Source organism: Drosophila teissieri, chromosome 2R (genome assembly GCF_016746235.2).
Source record: "Drosophila teissieri strain GT53w chromosome 2R, Prin_Dtei_1.1, whole genome shotgun sequence".
NCBI lineage: Eukaryota > Metazoa > Arthropoda > Insecta > Diptera > Drosophilidae > Drosophila > Drosophila teissieri.
Genome location: NC_053030.1, coordinates 16,836,109 through 16,853,601, shown reverse-complemented (window position 1 = coordinate 16,853,601; position 17,493 = coordinate 16,836,109). Strand labels below are relative to the sequence as shown.

General features: G+C 39.2%; 1 protein-coding gene across 5 annotated transcripts in view; it reads right to left on the bottom strand.

Annotated features, from left to right (window-relative positions):
- The window catches only part of LOC122615233 (syndecan), a 91,096-nt gene that overhangs the window by 72,909 nt on the left and 694 nt on the right, over positions 1 to 17,493 (bottom strand). For 4 of the 5 annotated variants that reach the window (XM_043790194.1, XM_043790191.1, XM_043790195.1 and 1 more), the window contains exon 2: positions 17,101 to 17,370. In XM_043790194.1, the coding sequence (XP_043646129.1) occupies positions 17,101 to 17,193 (93 nt within the window). In that variant the 5' untranslated portion in view covers positions 17,194 to 17,370. Of the gene's footprint in view, positions 1 to 17,100; positions 17,393 to 17,493 lie in introns of those variants that run through there. The other variant, XM_043790192.1, reaches the window with a different exon arrangement.

Sequence of the window (17,493 nt, the reverse complement as noted above, 5' to 3'; positions counted from 1 at the left end):
CGACACAACCGCAAACACGAGAATATGAGACGAAGACGAAGAGTCCCATCCGTTTCCCTTTTGCGATTCGAGTCCCAGAACTGGGCATTATGTGAGGCACATTATCTAAGCCTATTTCCTCATTAACTCTTGGATGTGTGGGTGGGTGGCGTACTTCTCACCCAGTTTCGCCCCCTTTCCCCCGGGGATGTCCCTTTTGTAATATCACTCTCGGCTTCTGGCTTCTCCTCTTACTTTCCAACTTGGCCCGTCCGTCGACTTGACTGAGTGCAATTCTATGGGCTTTGCCCCGTCCCTTGTGCTCAAAGTTGTGCTTTTTCATGGCCAAGAGGAGTCATAAAGCAGCAACAAAAAGTATGGGAATAGTAGGAGACACGATGGAATGGGCCAGAGGTGGACCAGATATTATGACACATGGAATAGTTAAACAGTATTTAAAGCAGGGGCGGCGCTTACACGCAGCTTAAAATGTCACATACTCCCATTACTCCTTCTATTGTATACACTGCGAACAAATTGTAGTATGTATATTCTTCATTTACCAAAGTGTTAACTTAAGAAAATTCAGTTTTCGGGTTGCTTTTCTTGCAGTGTCCTGCGCAGTGCATTTTTTATTCCCCACTCACACAATTGCATTAGTGGGCGAGCGCAGGCCAACAGTGTGGCAGGCACATAGCTCTCATTAGCATATGCCACAAGTCAGTCTGGGATTGTGTTTTTATTGCAGGACAGAGAGCCAGAGACAGAGAGGGATGCGTAGAAAGACAGGGACAGAGTGCCGGGGCTTTGTACTTGCCTTTGGCATCTGGATACGAATTTTTTCTTGTCTGTCTGTCTGTCTGTCAAACTTGTTGCCCGCCCCCACTTAAATTATCCAGACAATTAAAATGTTTAAATTTGTTTACTTCGCACAAAAAACATAAAACACATAGCCATATTTCAAGGCACGAATTGGTTGAAATGAATACAAACACTGAAATCAGACGAAAGCAAATAAATATCCAACGAACAGCTGCTGTAAATTATTGGCGATTAATTGGGCGTGCAATTAAAATGCGAAATAAATGCTCAACAAAAAAGACAAACGGAGTATTTAATCAAATAGACATGGCTGTGCATAGAGCAAAAATCAAATACGTTAAATTCAACAAATATTTATTTCGACTTTCAGCAATGCTTCGCTCTTCATTTGCTGAAACCTGAAAAGTATGCAACATATGCAGATGCAACCAAATGTGGCATAAAATGCAATCCCCCCACGGTATTAACATGGCCATAAAAGCAAAAACACCGATTGAAAAACATACAAATGTGCATTGATTTTGTCCATTGCATTGTTGGTAGTATGCCACCGATTTGCGAAATGCACAAAAACCCAAGTAAATATTAAACAAAAAATGCAGCATGGGCTGCAATAAAATGAAACACTTCTTTGTTTTAAAATAATTGCCCGGGGGGAAATATGCATCCAATGTACAACACTTATATAAGAGTTCATAAAATCTCGCATTTAAATTTCGTTGAAGATCAAAGGCTGAGCAAATTTGGTTGCCACACGAAATTCAGAAAGTAGTTCCTAATTTTGCAATGCAAACAAATCTTAAACTGGAACAAACATCTTCAAAGAGCTAATGAATACATCTCAAATGATTTTCAATTGGTTTGCAAAACATAAATGGTATTGGGGAGCGGGAGCCAAATTTCCAACTAATCAAAAACAAATTCAAACAATTCACAACGAACAGAAACAGCCGCAATCTAGGTCACTTCTGGAATTTGATTTTGTTTTATTCTTTTGCATCTTAATATCGCCGGTATTTGGACCATGAAATACCTGCGAAATACCGCAAAGCATTGATTTTTCTTTCATGTACATGTACTGCCTGTTTATTCGTGGGATTTTCCACGGTTTTTCCGATGCGCAAGACACCGTAATTGAATCATTGGGTATATAACAAAAGTTAAACGCAAGCCCGTCGCTCGCTTGACAATCGATTGGCGTGGAAAAACCCTCGGAAAAGCCTCAATTCGACATGCAAAGCTCACATTTCCCCACGAGGTCACACCTTATCCATTAAACATTTTTTTTTTGTATATTCTGCTCCACCTTCCGTGCAGTAATTAAAAAAAGGGTGAATGCATAAGCCGTTTAATATTTCAGCAAAAATGTGGCTATCCATTGGTTCTTTAGCACTATTGGTAATATTCAAACTTGGCACTTTTTAATTCTGGGAAAATGCAAACATAAACAAAAGCAATTTGCTTTATCAATATTCATGAACGTATTGCCTCCTATCGAATGACCATGAATATGCAATAAATGGTTAGCAACCAAATGTAATTTGCAAACGCAAGGCACCAGCAACAATGTCGAATAAAGTAATAAATTGTTGGAAAATGCACTTGGCCCAATGCGCATTAGTGGCAAAGTTAGCGAGTGGGAAAAACCAAAGGTATCTGTCGCCATTTGCACCTGATATGTCGCCCTTCTTCAGTTTTCCCGCGCCCTTTGAACGTGCCGAATTGTAAATGGATTCTTGTCATTTTCCTCCTATCTCCAATTCCCTTTTCCTCGCCCGTTTTCCCAGCCCGTGGAAATTGAAATGTGCACTCGGAATCCACAGCTCCGAAAGACAAATGGCGAATGAAGTTCGCAAAACGTGTGTATATTTGAAAGTGCGACAGCATTAACAAGTAATTTGACTTGGAATGGGTCAATTTTTTGAATGAAATCAAAGCAGCAATAAATGCATTTATCGCAGCAATAATTATAATTAATTTAATAAGTTTTTTTTTGCTCAAAAGAAGAGTCAATTCACAAATGAATTTATAATTAAGATCAGAATTTAGCTTGACTTTTGATATCGATAAAGTGTCACATGTTGTTTTATTCAAAATTTCGAAAGATAACTTTAAACTATTGTACATATTTAATGTGCGAAACTTTTTCCATTTACCCGTCAAACTTTCAACCCAATCACATGCGCAATTTTCCCCGTTCAAGGAAGCTCTTAAAGTTTTGGGTTTTCCCATTTTCAGAGGACATTTTAACTGCATCTCCACCAGCAGGAACAGCAGCAACAGCAGCAAGAGCAGCAACGTAATAAAGTTGAAACAAAGCCTCGGCTGTCGATAGTGAAATGGGTCGTCATAAGGCAGATTCCTGGATGCAGGGTTGCCAGGCTGCCCGCAGTCAGTCAGTCGGCGCTGTGTTATCGCTGCCATTTGTGTGCAAAAGTTCTACGAACTCCTCGTCCTACATCTTCTGGTGCCCCTCTGCCATCCACAAACCAAACTCCAGCACCTCCGTCGCCTTTTTTTGTGGTCCTCTCGTACTCATGACTTTCTATGCCAACGACGTTTGCTGTCAAAAAATCTTCAATTAAACGCAAGCACAAAAGCTGTTGCAACAAAAAATAAAAAAAATATGCCCATACAAAAGGAAAAAAAAGGTGGGGAAAGAATCAGGAGAAAGAGTGCAGAAATGAGGACGTTCTGAGGGAAAGCACATGGCATGAAGGTGCACTGTAAAAAAATATCCTATAATATTATACGGCAATATTTTGAGTATTCAAATGAGTGCAAGGTTATAGAAGTTAAAGGATACGCAAAATATAAGAATTTTCCAAAAACATAAATGATTTGAACTCGTAATAACAAAACATTGATAGCTATATTATAAATTCGTAAAATGTTTATTCTCGCTTAATTTTCCTCAGTGTACCCTTGTCAAAGAGGGCAGATGGGAGGTGTTTGTGGTTGCGGATTGCCAGCTGAAGTTGGAGAACGCAATGGAGACGACTGCATTCAACAGCAGCGAGCGGTGCGGCGCTCCAAATGAGACCGAGCGCCACTCGCATAGCAAGACAATGATGTCAGCGGCAGTGCGCCGAGACCAGAAAGACCAGGAGCCACCATTCCAGGGAAAACCCGGCTAGTGCGGATCAGGCAGGCCACGAGCAGACGTGGCCAGAATCAACGTCCGTCCACATGCTGCTGGCAAATGACTAAGGCCAGGGATTTTTCAAACAGGGCCGAGTACGCGAAACTCTTTTGTGGGATTTCCCACTGCAGTCGACCACGTTTCCTAGGCGCATCAATTTACTTAACCAACTCAACAGGTTTGATTTAGGTAGTCAGTTTTAGTGCGTTTTTGGATTTAATCTTAATTTTCTATTTTCAATTAATTCGACATTACTAGGTTTTAACAAGTATTTAAAAAAATGGTTATCTTCTCTGCTAATTCATATAGTGTTGAAATATAGTGTGTTTTATAGAGCATCATAAAAACTTAAATGCCCCAAGCACTTATCTGGCAGAGATTTTGACTTCCCTTTCTGTCTGCGACACTCTCTCAATGCAAAGTTGGCTCAGCAGGACTTCCAACTGATAAGGAACGGAATTAACTATCGCCCTCCGCCCTTTACCCTCTTTTCCGGATCCTTTCGGACTTTTCATTTCGTTCCGACTTGTGGCATGTGGGCCAGCAGTCTGCTGTCAATTTGCCCCTCGGTACGGCTTCATCCTTATCTTTTCGCACTCGTTTTGCTACCATAATTTGATCTATCTGAGGGCTGCAGCTCAACGCTTTTCCGTTTCAGGAAACTGCATCTCAAAAGGCACGCGAAAGTCCTTTTGAACTTTTCTCTCAAAGGGAAAACTTGCGATTTACTTTGTGGACAAAGGAGGTATCTCATCAAAGGGGATAGGTATGAAAACTTTAAAAGCAGTGACATGGCTGAAACATTTCGATCAGTTTATCAAACAAAACTAGTGGTTTATTTTGAACAGATGAATGTTGTTCACCATTCTGGGTTTGAGGAGATGTACCCCACGCCTGAAACTATGCAGTGACGTTTTAGAAAATTGGAATTCCCCGCCATGGACAAACTCAAAGTAAATATGTAACTCGGCCAAACGGCAAAAATGGCACAAAACGTGCTAAAACTGAAATACATTCATTCAAACGAACAAACAAATAAAAAAAACTGAGGGAGGGACAGATGAACGAGGATAACATGCAGGACATGCAAACATTTTGGATTTTTAGAATGAGTATGTACACTCAGTTTCAGAATTGAAACTTGAAAAAATAAATCGTGAATTTATTTTTCCCAGATATGGTAATATTTTGGGTAGATAAGACATTCATCTATGGCATCCTATGGCATTTTTGTGCATCCTAAAATTATAGCAGCCTTACAGCCATGAAATGTAACGTACGAATGGAAAATGGATAGGCAAAATTGTTCATTTATTGGACGAACCTTCTTTTACATGCATTCCGCTAGCATTCGTCACCCATTTGAATTGCACTTAATTGAAACGATCCCAACGCCAATCGATTTATGGTCTATCAAACGATTGACATTGAAATGCCAAAATAGACCATTATTCAGCAATCCAACGAGCCTTTACTGTACTTCCTGTGTGTGCTACTGTGCATGCCAATCGAGATGGTATAAAAACAAGAAGAAATGTTCGTGCATATAAGGAATTAGCCAGCCAAGTACGTGGCACATGGCTCCATTTCCCAATTGGGACTGCCCCACAACAACATTGTCGCCACTTTTGTTGCCGGTGGGTTATTGCTGTTGGCAAATAAAGCTAAGTAGGCAAGCACATGATTAAAAATGCACACTCACACACACATACACTCGAGTGTCCAGAAAAAAGAAAAGAGGGAAAAACATGAAACGCGGTCTCTCTGGTCATTAAACCCTTCTCAATACCCACGAGAACCCCAACGCCAAGCGAAATCGAACCTTTCAGAAGCCACAGCAATGGAGCCCCACACCCCAAAACTGGGGGCTTATCGAAATTCGCAGTTTACTTAGTCTAGAAAAATGTAATTCATCCCCTGCTTCGCCATTTAATGCCTTTAATCGAAAATCCGATTGCCTCGCCCATGGAATTAGAATAATTGAAATCATCACATTACTATGGAATGTTTGATAAACCCTCAATAAATTGACACAAGGCACTCGAATTTCTAGAATTATAAAGAATGATAATAAAGTTACGTGGGTCTTTATAAAAAAAAACCCCAATTTAAAAATTAAAAATAGATACAATTCCACACAAAGAAAACTCTTGCCCCTCCTCAGCTGTCAACAAAGTGAATATTAAGCAAATCCCGATTTCCAATCAGCCCTTCAATTGTTATTTCAGCCACCAAAATCGGATATCTGGGCCACTTGGGCAGCGTGATTGATTGCAGGTAGCCCATTTCACATTACAAATTCCACATTTCCCCACATTTTCAGGGCCCCCTGTTCATTGTTTTCGTAGCTCATTCCGGCAGATTTGGATCACACCGGGATGTAAGTATACAAAATGCAGATTTATTACATGTTTAGTTAGCTTGGTCGGGAAAAAAAAGGAACCACACGGGGAAAAAACCTTAAATCCCATTTACTCCCCCAACTAATTACGAATTTAAATTTATTCAGGCACAAAAACAAAAAAACATGGCATGTTCCTTCCATTCAAAGTGCATAACAAATGTGAGTTCATCTGTCTCTCTCTCTATGTCTTTCCCACTCCCACCCACGCACACCCGCACACACACACCCACACACATACTTTTGGTTTATGTTTGCATACTTTGCGGTTCTGGGACTTCCGTAAGCCCGAGATAAAAACCTAAAAAAATTTTAAAACTATAGAGAGGGTCGATGAAAAATTTACATAAATTACAGCAGACTTGACCGAAGCTGAAATGAAATACTCTTGCTAAACTGAATTAAATCCAAACCAATTTGAAGTAAACATCTTGGAGATAAGGGAATTTTAAAAAAGTTTTTAAGTTAAAGTACAATTAAGTTATTTTGAAATATATTTGCTGCTTTTGAAACAACAAATTAAACGTTTTATAATTTAATAAAAATACTAAGGTATTTGTGGTGATAAATTTCAGACAGAAACAAAGACAAAATACCTTACTATAATGTACAAATTTGAAATATGCTTTTAAGTATGAAAACTTTCACCTCAGACATAAATCAACGGATTTAGATGGAACAAATTTGGCAACCAAAGTTTTGCATGGATTTTGGCAAGTGCAGCGATGTCAGTAAGAGTGTGTTAAACCACAGATAAAAACAAGCCGACGGAGTGATTTATTAACTGCCTTTGAGTTAGATGATTAATTTTGAGAAATCTGAAATCAATTTAGGTTCAAGTGCATCAAACAGCAAACTACTGATGGTTCTGTCCCCCTTTTACCACTCCATTTTTTTTAGCCCCAACGGAAGTCAAGTAGCAACAAATAAAGGTAGAAAAAAATCAGTCAACAGTCATTGGCCCATGGGTAATTTGAAATGCAAACATTTTGCTCCTCTCTTGGCCAGCATTGGACAACTTCCTTTTGGTTTGGCCTGCCGCACAGCTGCTGCCAAGTGAGAATTGTTGGTTGTTGGGGGAAAAAGGAGCGTACAAAAAAAGAAGTAATGAAAATGTAAGCAACACTGCAAATACACGCTATATAGGGCTATATACACATACCGACTATCAGCAGCGACAACAAAGCGAACGTGGAAAATTGAAAAATGTGAAAAGGCAGCCCCAGCAGCGCGACCAGCGCAAAAAAAAAAAAAGGAAAAAGAATGAGGAAAATTGTGTGAGCCAGGGCAAAAGCAAACAACATTTGAAAAATATTACGAGTATTTGCATATGAAACAGCAAGCAGGTTGGGGGGAAAAAAACGCCGCAGGCTTTTCAAAGGGAGCAATACACAGAAAAAAACGGTTGAGTATAGGCTTCAAGGCAAACCGTTAATCCTTAATTAAAAAAGTTTATTAGCAAAGTTGGTAAAGATGACTTTATTTTGTATCTCTTTCTATTAGCTTATGCAAGCATATTTCCAAGCATCCTTTTCAAATCAAAAACTAACATTAAAAAAAATATGTATTCATAAAAAAATCTAAACATAGTAGCTTCAGCTAGAATGCTACATATTTGTTTCTAGTAATATTCAATTGTTTCTTTCGGTGCAGTTGGGAGGAGATGCAAAGTAAGGATAGGGATCTAGCGCCATCCACGCAGCTCATCGTGTGGCAAAGCCAAAGCAAAATACCAAACGCCGGGTCTCCCCACATGCCCCTTCCTGCCACAAGAGTCACCCAACCATTCGCCACCCACTTACTAGCAACAACTCCTCTTGTCCACGCAACCAGCGTAAAATTCAAAGCAAGGCGGCAACTCTGGCAAGAAAAAGAACAAAATCTTGCTCCCATTTGAGGCGTAAATGAAAATGCAAATTCACTTTTGCCGGGTGTCGCCAGCGGGATATCTATTTACATCATGTAATAAACTTTTTTACAGGCCACCAAAAGTTGATTAACCAAGGCCAATGTCAAACATACATCGATTTCCAGGCAAAAAATCTAATAATTATTATTATAACATAATAAAAATATTCTAGAATCAGATCAGATTTCCAAGTAACTTGATCACATTATTAGTTTTTATGATCTTACTTATCTCCTTTTTTAATCTCTATCGTCATATATCTTTGCAAAGTCTGCATTTCCGAGTTCCAAGTAGCGATTGCTACTAATCAGCAATTGATTTGCAGTGCTTTTCAAAGCATTAGTCATTATAACGTATACACAACTAAACGATCTATGGACTCTCATGATTCTCAATCTGTGATCAGTTTTAGTGAGTCAGCAGCAATCGGAAAGACGAGACCCAAATGCCAACACTTGCCATTTGCATACGTGACCCAATCGATGAAAATCGAGTGGGGAAAAGAAGGCAAACGGAAGGGGCACAGAAAGCAGACAACAAATGCGATTAAACTTAAATTAAAATATGACAAATAAGCATAATTTAATGGCTCGCACACTGATGTAATTTCGGTTGCCCGTTGCTCGTTGATAACAATTAAAGCGTCAATGTCGAGGGCAAAAACAACAAACCAACAAACCAAAAATGGCCAGCAAACAGTAGTGGCCAAAAGTCAAAGGCATGAATTATGCATGCACTTTTTCAACGGATTTGCTTCAATTTTAATGGGCAAAATTACCCGCAAAAACCGTGGAATAATAGAACATTTTTAGAACACTTACGCTACGTTCATGTGTCTGACCCAAAATTAAAACACATTCATGGGTCAACAAATTTATTATGCGATGTTATTAAATTATTTAGCGTTGGCAGTAACAAATATTTACAATTGATCAAAAAGCATCCCGTAAATGTATTCCATACACTTCAGCTAGCGAAATAAATGCATAATTTAGTTTGCAAATGTTATTATTATTCAAGAATTTCTAGTTCACAATCTAATTAGCTTGTGCTAGAAATAGGAGTGTATATTGATTAATTTGCATTGAATTCAATTTGAAATATTTTTCACAGGCCAATTTTATTAGACTTTTTAATTAGTAGCCATAAATTCGTATAATCTTCACAGAAATATGTATTTGATTAGAAAATGTCTGTTTCGTAGGGCAATCATTTTTACTGCTGCTTTATTTCACATTGTTCAATGACCCGAAATGTGAAACATTTGCCGGCTATCAGTTGCTATATTGCTCTCTGCTTCCCAACATCTGAGCACTTGAAACTTGAGTCGTGTCAATAAACCGAAAAAGCCAAAAATCAAAGAGCAGCCAGACGGAGCAAAACACAGCAGCTGTCAGAAGTGAAAAGGGGAGTTACGGGGGATTTTCGCAAACTTTTTAGGGAGCTGCAATCTGTTGCCGCAACTTCAGTTGCAAGTTGCAACTTCCCCGCTTTTCGGGGTGTAACGAGTTTTAGGTTTCCCCCAAACGTTTCTGGTCCGTCGGTCGAAACAATGACAATGGCCCTTTGGGGGACTGCATTTGCCGGGAATTCCCCAAAAATTGAATAAAACGCCGGGAAAAGACCAACGGCCAGAATATCTTATCAACAGAAAAGAGAAAAACAGCAGCGATGCGAGGAAAAGTCATAGTACACATACAATAATGACATTAGGTATATGATTAAATATATTATTTATATATATTTATTTTGATTAAAGAATTATAGTGAAAGTCCCAGTAATTAAAAATTCCCCAGAATGCACATCGTTCTTGCTGTCAACCTAAGTTCAGATTCGTAGACTCTGCCGCACAAATAGCAATGAGATCATTTAAACAAAATAAACACCATTACCTATAATTCGGTATTTAATCTCCAGGCGAGTTCAACTGACCTCAGGCCGGGGATTATCGTAGATCACTCACATCGGAACGCGATTCGTTCTTTGTTCGAGCGATTATTTACGACTCTGTATAATAGTATTTTCCTTATCAAATCGGAAACTGGCAGAAAAACAGATTCACTGCGAAATGAGATGACGCCCACTCTGGCCAAGGTGAGATTGTTAATCTTAATGTTGATGTGCGCGAGAAAATAGCTCGAGATATGTGCTCGATATTTTTCTCATTTTCCAAAACACTTAATTACCAAAATTTTTCCAAAAATACGCCAATAATAAACATTTTACGGCTGAAGCTAAAGTTTAAATTGTATAATTGCGTTTGAAATTCGCTTGGAAAGAGGTAAATAAATTTTCGTGAAATTTTTCCCTGACCAGGCGTATAAACAAATCTGCATTTGTGTTTGTTTCAGCCGCTTTTCTCCCAGCCCCCGCCAGCCCATTTCCCCGCCACTCGATTACCGGGCGGCGGTGTGTGTGCAAGAATTTGCGTCGGTTTTTGTGGCCTTTGCGTGGGCGTTCCAAAACACACAATAGGGTTGTAAAATTGTTCCAAAAGCTTCCCAACTGTGTGGAAAAACTATTCGAAGCCTTAATACCCCTACAATAAATGCATCTTTATTTAATTCGAGTAAAGAATATTCTACTTATTTAAGAGTCACTAATTTATTTTATTTTATTTACAAATCCACTTAAATGTAATACCATATAGATGTAATATATTTTACAAAAGTATCTGATCACAAAAGTGAATCTAGAGTATTTCAAAGCTACATAGGGATGCAGCAAATTGGAGAAGGTGAGAGTTTTCGTTGTGGAAAGGGAACTGGAAACAGAAATCGAACAGTCGGCTGGAATGTGTGCAAGTCCATTGAAAACTCATCGACAACATCAAACAAACAACAATAAAAGCGCATAATTATGAAAGTATGCGAAGCGCGTGGGCGAACGGGTTGATAAAGATGCGGCAAGGCGGAGGTGAAGATGTGAAGAGGCGGAAGCAAAAGAGGGCGGGGCGTCGACTAACTGGGCTCTGTTGTCATTTGACTTTTGCGCGGGGGCGGTTAACTCTTTTTCAAGCGTTTTTCTGTCGGCTTTTCGGTGTTAATGATATGCAAACAAACACACAAAAAAAAGGAAACTCAGAACGCACAGCGAAAAGTCAAATGCTACAACAAGAACAACAAAAAACTAGACAGGAAGTACGCGCAATATACAAAAACACAGTTGCGAATAAGGGGGAAAACGGAGAATCCGAGAGGAAGCTAAAGAAATCAACAGAATATTTTGCGCGCGATTTGCGTCAATGAAAATTGAAATGGCAAACGAAAAAAATGGGGAGACGAGGTGGGGATAAAGTACGGGAGTAGGCGCAATCGGGATTGGCACGTCCCCCATGTTATTTATTGCAATTAAAATCTGGAAAAATATTCCGCACGGGGTGGGGCCCCAAATAAACAAAACTCAACTGCGAATTATCAAAATTTTGAGTGCGCCACATGACCCCAGGGAAAAATAAAAAATCTATTTTTAGTCTCTAAAATAAACCCTTCGAACCTAAAGATTTTAATGGTATAGGATGATTAATGCTGAATTTATTTCTATGTACTTTTACCGCTATAAACAGCACGAAATATTTAGGACATCCAGCAGGAAAAGTACCCAAAACAGTTATACCCTTTAATAAACAAAACGAACATGGGAATAAATGGGAAGGAAACTAAATCAGCAACAGTGGGACACACGAAGAGGGCAATAAAAATGAAAACAAAATTGTAAAATCCAATAAAACAGCACACACACGCACATTACAGCGTGGAAGAGGTATGCGTGTGTGTGCGTAAGAGGAGGTGGGTGGAGGAGAAGACACAGAGGAAGAGTTGAGCTAAGAGTGGGAGTAGGTGGCAAGAAGCAGAATCCACCGTACGAACATACATACATATGTACATATGTATGTACAAGTTGTCCGTCAGTAAACCGCAAAACGAAACAAGACGAAGTCGAACATATGAAACAACAAAAGCAACAACAAAAGCATCAGCACAAAAACAACAATGAAAAGCGGCAACAACGCATGTTTATTGACATTGCCTTACACTACCCATCTCTTTCTGTCACTCAGTCGCCCTTCTCGTTCGCTCTCTTGCACTCTCTCTTTCTTTCCCACAGAACACGGGGGGCGGTTGCTATTGTTGTTGTCGCCTGCCGGCCAATATGTATGGATGTGTGTATTCATTAATGAGACGTTGTTTGTGTGTTTGCGCTGTTTACCTCAGCAGACATGCAACATACACTCAAGCATACATACATACAAACAGACATACCAACAAACGCCGCCTCAGCAGAAACTGAAATCTCAAAATCATACGGGCCAAGAAACCCAAAGAGACGGAAACTCAGACAAACGCAGACCAAAGACCCAGCCCAAAGACTCGAGACGAGGTCGCGAGAGTCCCCTTCCGAAACCGAAACACTGGCCTACAGGGGGTCCGTTTCGTGCCAAGATTCCCCTAAGACGGCACCCGCAATTAGGGATCCATCAGTCATCCTCGGTAAAACTGGCCAAGACACACTCTGATTTTTGTTCTTAATTTTTTGGTAAACCAATTTTGCCGTCAGTTATTCACAATACCCTAAACCTCATTAGATAACATTTTGTTGCACAGTGTAGACAAACTTCTCTGGCGGAGTTTTCGAACTCCGTGCGTTTTTGTATTCTGCCTCTTCTTCTTCAAAGTTGTCTGCTGCCTACGCACACAATCACGCTCTCACACATACACTTACATGCCGCCAGCACACAAACATTTTTTATGCAGGTTTCTGCTTCTTCTTTGCTTTTTCGCTTCATTTACAATTTACAACGAACTCTCTTTCCATCTCTTTGCACTGTGCTCTTATTTAGTGTCTCTCTTATGGTTTTGGTTTATGTAGCAAATGTTTATGCTTGTGATTTATTTGCGGTAAGCCTAAGGCTGTTATTATAATTAAATTGTATTTACGGTTTGGTGACAACGAAAAAATTCAGCAAATTTATAAAAATGTTTTTGTTACAGCCAAATTTCAAGTGCTCCCATCTCTTTCGATGTGTTTTTTACCTCTCTTTTTTGTATCTCTCTCTCTTGTACACATGATCTTGTTTGCTCTGGCTTAATTAGCAACTGACGCAGATTACTTGTGGGGATTTTCAATTGAACTTAGATTACCGTAATTAATCTGCTGCTTATAAGCTCGTGTGACATTTAATAATAAATACTAAAAACGACAAACGAATCTTAGATAACTTTTTGACATTGCCAAGTCGGCAATTGATAATTGCACGGTTTTTATACCCGTTACTCGTGGATTTAATACTAGATTCGTTAAAAAGTAAGTAACTTGTGGAATGATTTTCTAACGCCCCCAAACCGCATTTTTTAATTAAAAATTTATTCGTCCGTCTGGAGTTGAAATATATTTTACAGAAGTAATGCTTGTGAATATATGTAAATATGATTACAACTGTAAGGGTATCTAAACTTCGCTTTTCCTCTTTTCGTGTAAAAATATTTACAGAAAGGTGAGACAAGACAGAAAGCGAAAAGATGGGGGGAGAGATAGAAAGAGACGCAGCTAGCAATTGCAAGTGCATAACCACAACAACAACATGAGACACGAATGTTGGTGCAAAGGCAAATGAAAAGAGACACACGTGAATAATAATTGAAAAAAATGTAAACCGCATATGACGGAAACAAGGGGGAACGAGAGGGGTTGATAATGAACATATGGGCAAGGTAATGAACAAAGATTGAATGAAATGAATGAGTGGAGGAGAAGCAAACTGGAATGTGTACGGAAAATTAATAGTAATTTGAATAAAACTCAGTGGGATGGGCTTCTAAACAAGAATCTAAGCCAACTAAGAATATAAGTTTAAAAGTATATAGTCATAAAATGACTACTATTAAAGTTGTAACATAGATGAATGAAAAATGCAAATGAAAATTCAAAATAATTCATAGAAACTAGTTCCATCTACTTTAGTCAGCTTTGATTAAATATGGATTCAGACCAACGATCAAATCTGCAACTCAAAAAATCTGCAAGTCTCAACTCAAAATAAACGAAAACCCATTTTATTCAAGTTTCCATTTCCATCAACAGTAGACAAAAATCTGAATTTGATTACCCAGTTCAAGGAAGTGTTTGTTGTTTAGGTAGCCAGATCCACAGAATCGATCGAATGGAAAACCCAATATCGGCACAACCTTATCGCTGTCTGTCGCCGTCTGGCAACGAATCGATATTCCAAGAAAGGAAAATAAACACAAACAGCGGGCAGTTCGTAGGGATGCGGAAAGCGGGAGGGAGCAATGTTAAAGGAGGCGTGGCATATTGGGTTTCCACACCTTTGAGGTGAGAGGATGCTATCGAGTGTTATCCCTTACTAACTTCCACACTTAATTATTGTTACATTGAAAAAAAATTCTGCTACTCTTACATACTCAAATGGTTGAAAATGATTTTCCCTTATTTTCTTTGTGATAAAAATGTTTAACAAAGTTAAAATAGTTTTAAAATGAAAAAACAATGTTTGTTTGATCTTAGATAGTGGGAGAACTTTATAAATGAGTCAACAACGAGGAACGGAAAATAGATAGTGTGGCACTTGCAGCCGTCACAACCATCAAACTTGCACCCCCTTTTCGTTGAATTCATAGCCATCGCTCGCCGTGCTACTCATCAATTTTCCGGGCACGTTCTCAAAATGTTTTCGACGACAGGAAAAGGAGCTACGAAGGAGTCGAGGAGGGCTTAACCACGAATGCCAATTTTGGCAAAAACAAGTGACAAACACCAAAAACAGGACACAAGATGGACGGAACGGCAAAAACAAGATTACAGACTGCTTTAGAGCGGGGGGGAAAAGGGGGGCAATTGCGAAGGGGTAAAAGGCCATCGCACTATTTATGTAGAAGTGTGTGTAGAAATTTTTCGGGCCAATAAGTCACACACCAATAAAAGCAAACAAACCAACAGGCAAGCGAACAAACAAACGAACAAACAAACAGGCAGTGAAAGAGGCAAACACAGCCATCGAAATTGGCAATAGCCGGATGCTTTTGTTGGCAACAGTCGATGCCAAAGATCATCGTGACCAGTAGCAGAAGTTGTATCACAAACTGGCCCAGAACCCAGGCCCAAAACAAGAAGTGCTCTCAGTGATGAGCTCTAGAAAATGCAACTGTAAACTCTTTGAGGAAAATTGGGAAAACGTCTCTTAGAAACACAGTTTAAACTAAGCTTGAAAATGGCTGCTTAATTGATATAGATAAGAAAGCGACAATAATAATGTCTTTTGGGCTTGTGGGCTGATGCATTAGTGAGTTTGATAATCAACTTATAAATCTTAACTGTAATTGCTCTAGATAACAAGAAAAGGCTGATAAATAATCTTTTGATCTATTTATAATAGTAAAGTATGGAAAGTAAATCAGCTTAGATCAAAATCATTAAGACAAGAACCAATTTGGCAATTGCTTTAAGCAATGCACACAGCTTGCCCATTAATTTAACCTGTTTCGCTTAGTTAATACCCTTTAAGAGCTTAGTTTCCAGTCCGTAAATTTAAATTAAACTGCTCAATTAATGCCCAAAGTACTTTAAAGAGTGGAAAACAACAAAGAGGCGAGTTTCGAATCTGTAAACAATTTTCAAACACCACATTCACCCACCAAATGATCTCATTGGGCAGGTGATTAAAGAAAGCACGAGACGAATAGAAAGAAAGGAATTCGTCGGAAATTGAATCATCTCTATATCTCTGAGTCGCATTCTCCAGACGAACGTGGTATATCTGTTTCTCTGGCGGCACTCATCTCTCATCGCTAATGGGTAACAACGGACAGCATCGATGGATGGATAGATGGTTGGATGCGAGCTGGACCCGATGACCATTTCAGATTTGCAGCCTTATTTGACCAACAGCACAGCAACCTCCTTGTCTATATCTATATCTATCTATATATATATACATATATTGCAGAGTGCTGAACTGATGTCTGTGCGTATAGTTCACTGCCATATTTATGCGTTCGCAATGCAGACGTTTTTAATGTCTTTTCTACAAGAACCAATGGAGCACTGGAGCCAGAAGCTTACGGCTCACAACTAACAGCTTACATTCATTGGTACATGGAGGCCTTTCCTCTTCATTATCTGCAGCCACAAATTGCATTCAGTGCAATGCCTTGGAGATTGCCCGTCAAGCCCCTGCACATCCACATGCACATGGACATACACATACACATGCACATGCACATGTATCCACCTTTGGGGCTGCCGAATTTTGCATGATAAGTGCAACAACAGCATGGACAACCGCAAACCGCAAAAACAACTGAAGTGGACAAGAAATCGAACCGAGTTGGAGCCCTCAAGGTGGGAAAACTGGGAGTTCGGATTGCTGATTGAATCTGCCTCGATTTAATTGGGAAGCAGTTACAAGCAGTATGGGCGGCTAACAACTATGCTTTTGAAAGCTAAACTATGTTCAATTGAATGCTCCACTGTGTCCCCAAATGCTGAACACGTTTATGCAGCTACAAAAGGACAGCAATGTCTAATGACGACCTTTAGGCTCTGTAACTAATCAAGCTGTGTGATGCATTAATATGAATAATCATTCGATAGCCATTAAAGCCACATTAATATTATTTGGTTTGCCAGGTAAACTTGAAGTTGGTCATCGGTTTTGTGTTATCTAAACGTAAACTAATAACATTCAGCAATTTGGTTGTAAATTGACAGACATTTGGCAATGCAAAGGCCTAACACAGTTGTCTAACACTATTAAATACACTTTTAGTGTAAATTTAACAAATATTTGTTGTGCACACATTTCGGGTTGGGTTTTCCAAAGGTCTTACCTGATCTTGAGCGTGGGTGGCGGCTACCAAAACTCCGATGAGAATTGCGACTAGCAAGAGCGGCTCCACGGAAATCTTCTGCTTTGGCTTCATTTTCCCCGTTGGTTTCTTCTGCGGTTGCTGCTGTTGTGATTTCAGCTAATGGCTTCCAGTTTTGTTTATTGATTTAAAGATTAGAACTGGCGGCGTCACACATATACATATATATATATATATTGAGCTATATATATTTCTTGTAGCTTTTCAAACTGGTTTCGCACTAGAAGAACGCTGTTGAAATGCACACATGAAACTATTACGATTATTTATTTTCCAGACACACTATTTCCGATATGTTATCAATTGAATTGCAAAACAAAAGAGATAGCGATGGGTGGAGAGACAGGGTATTAA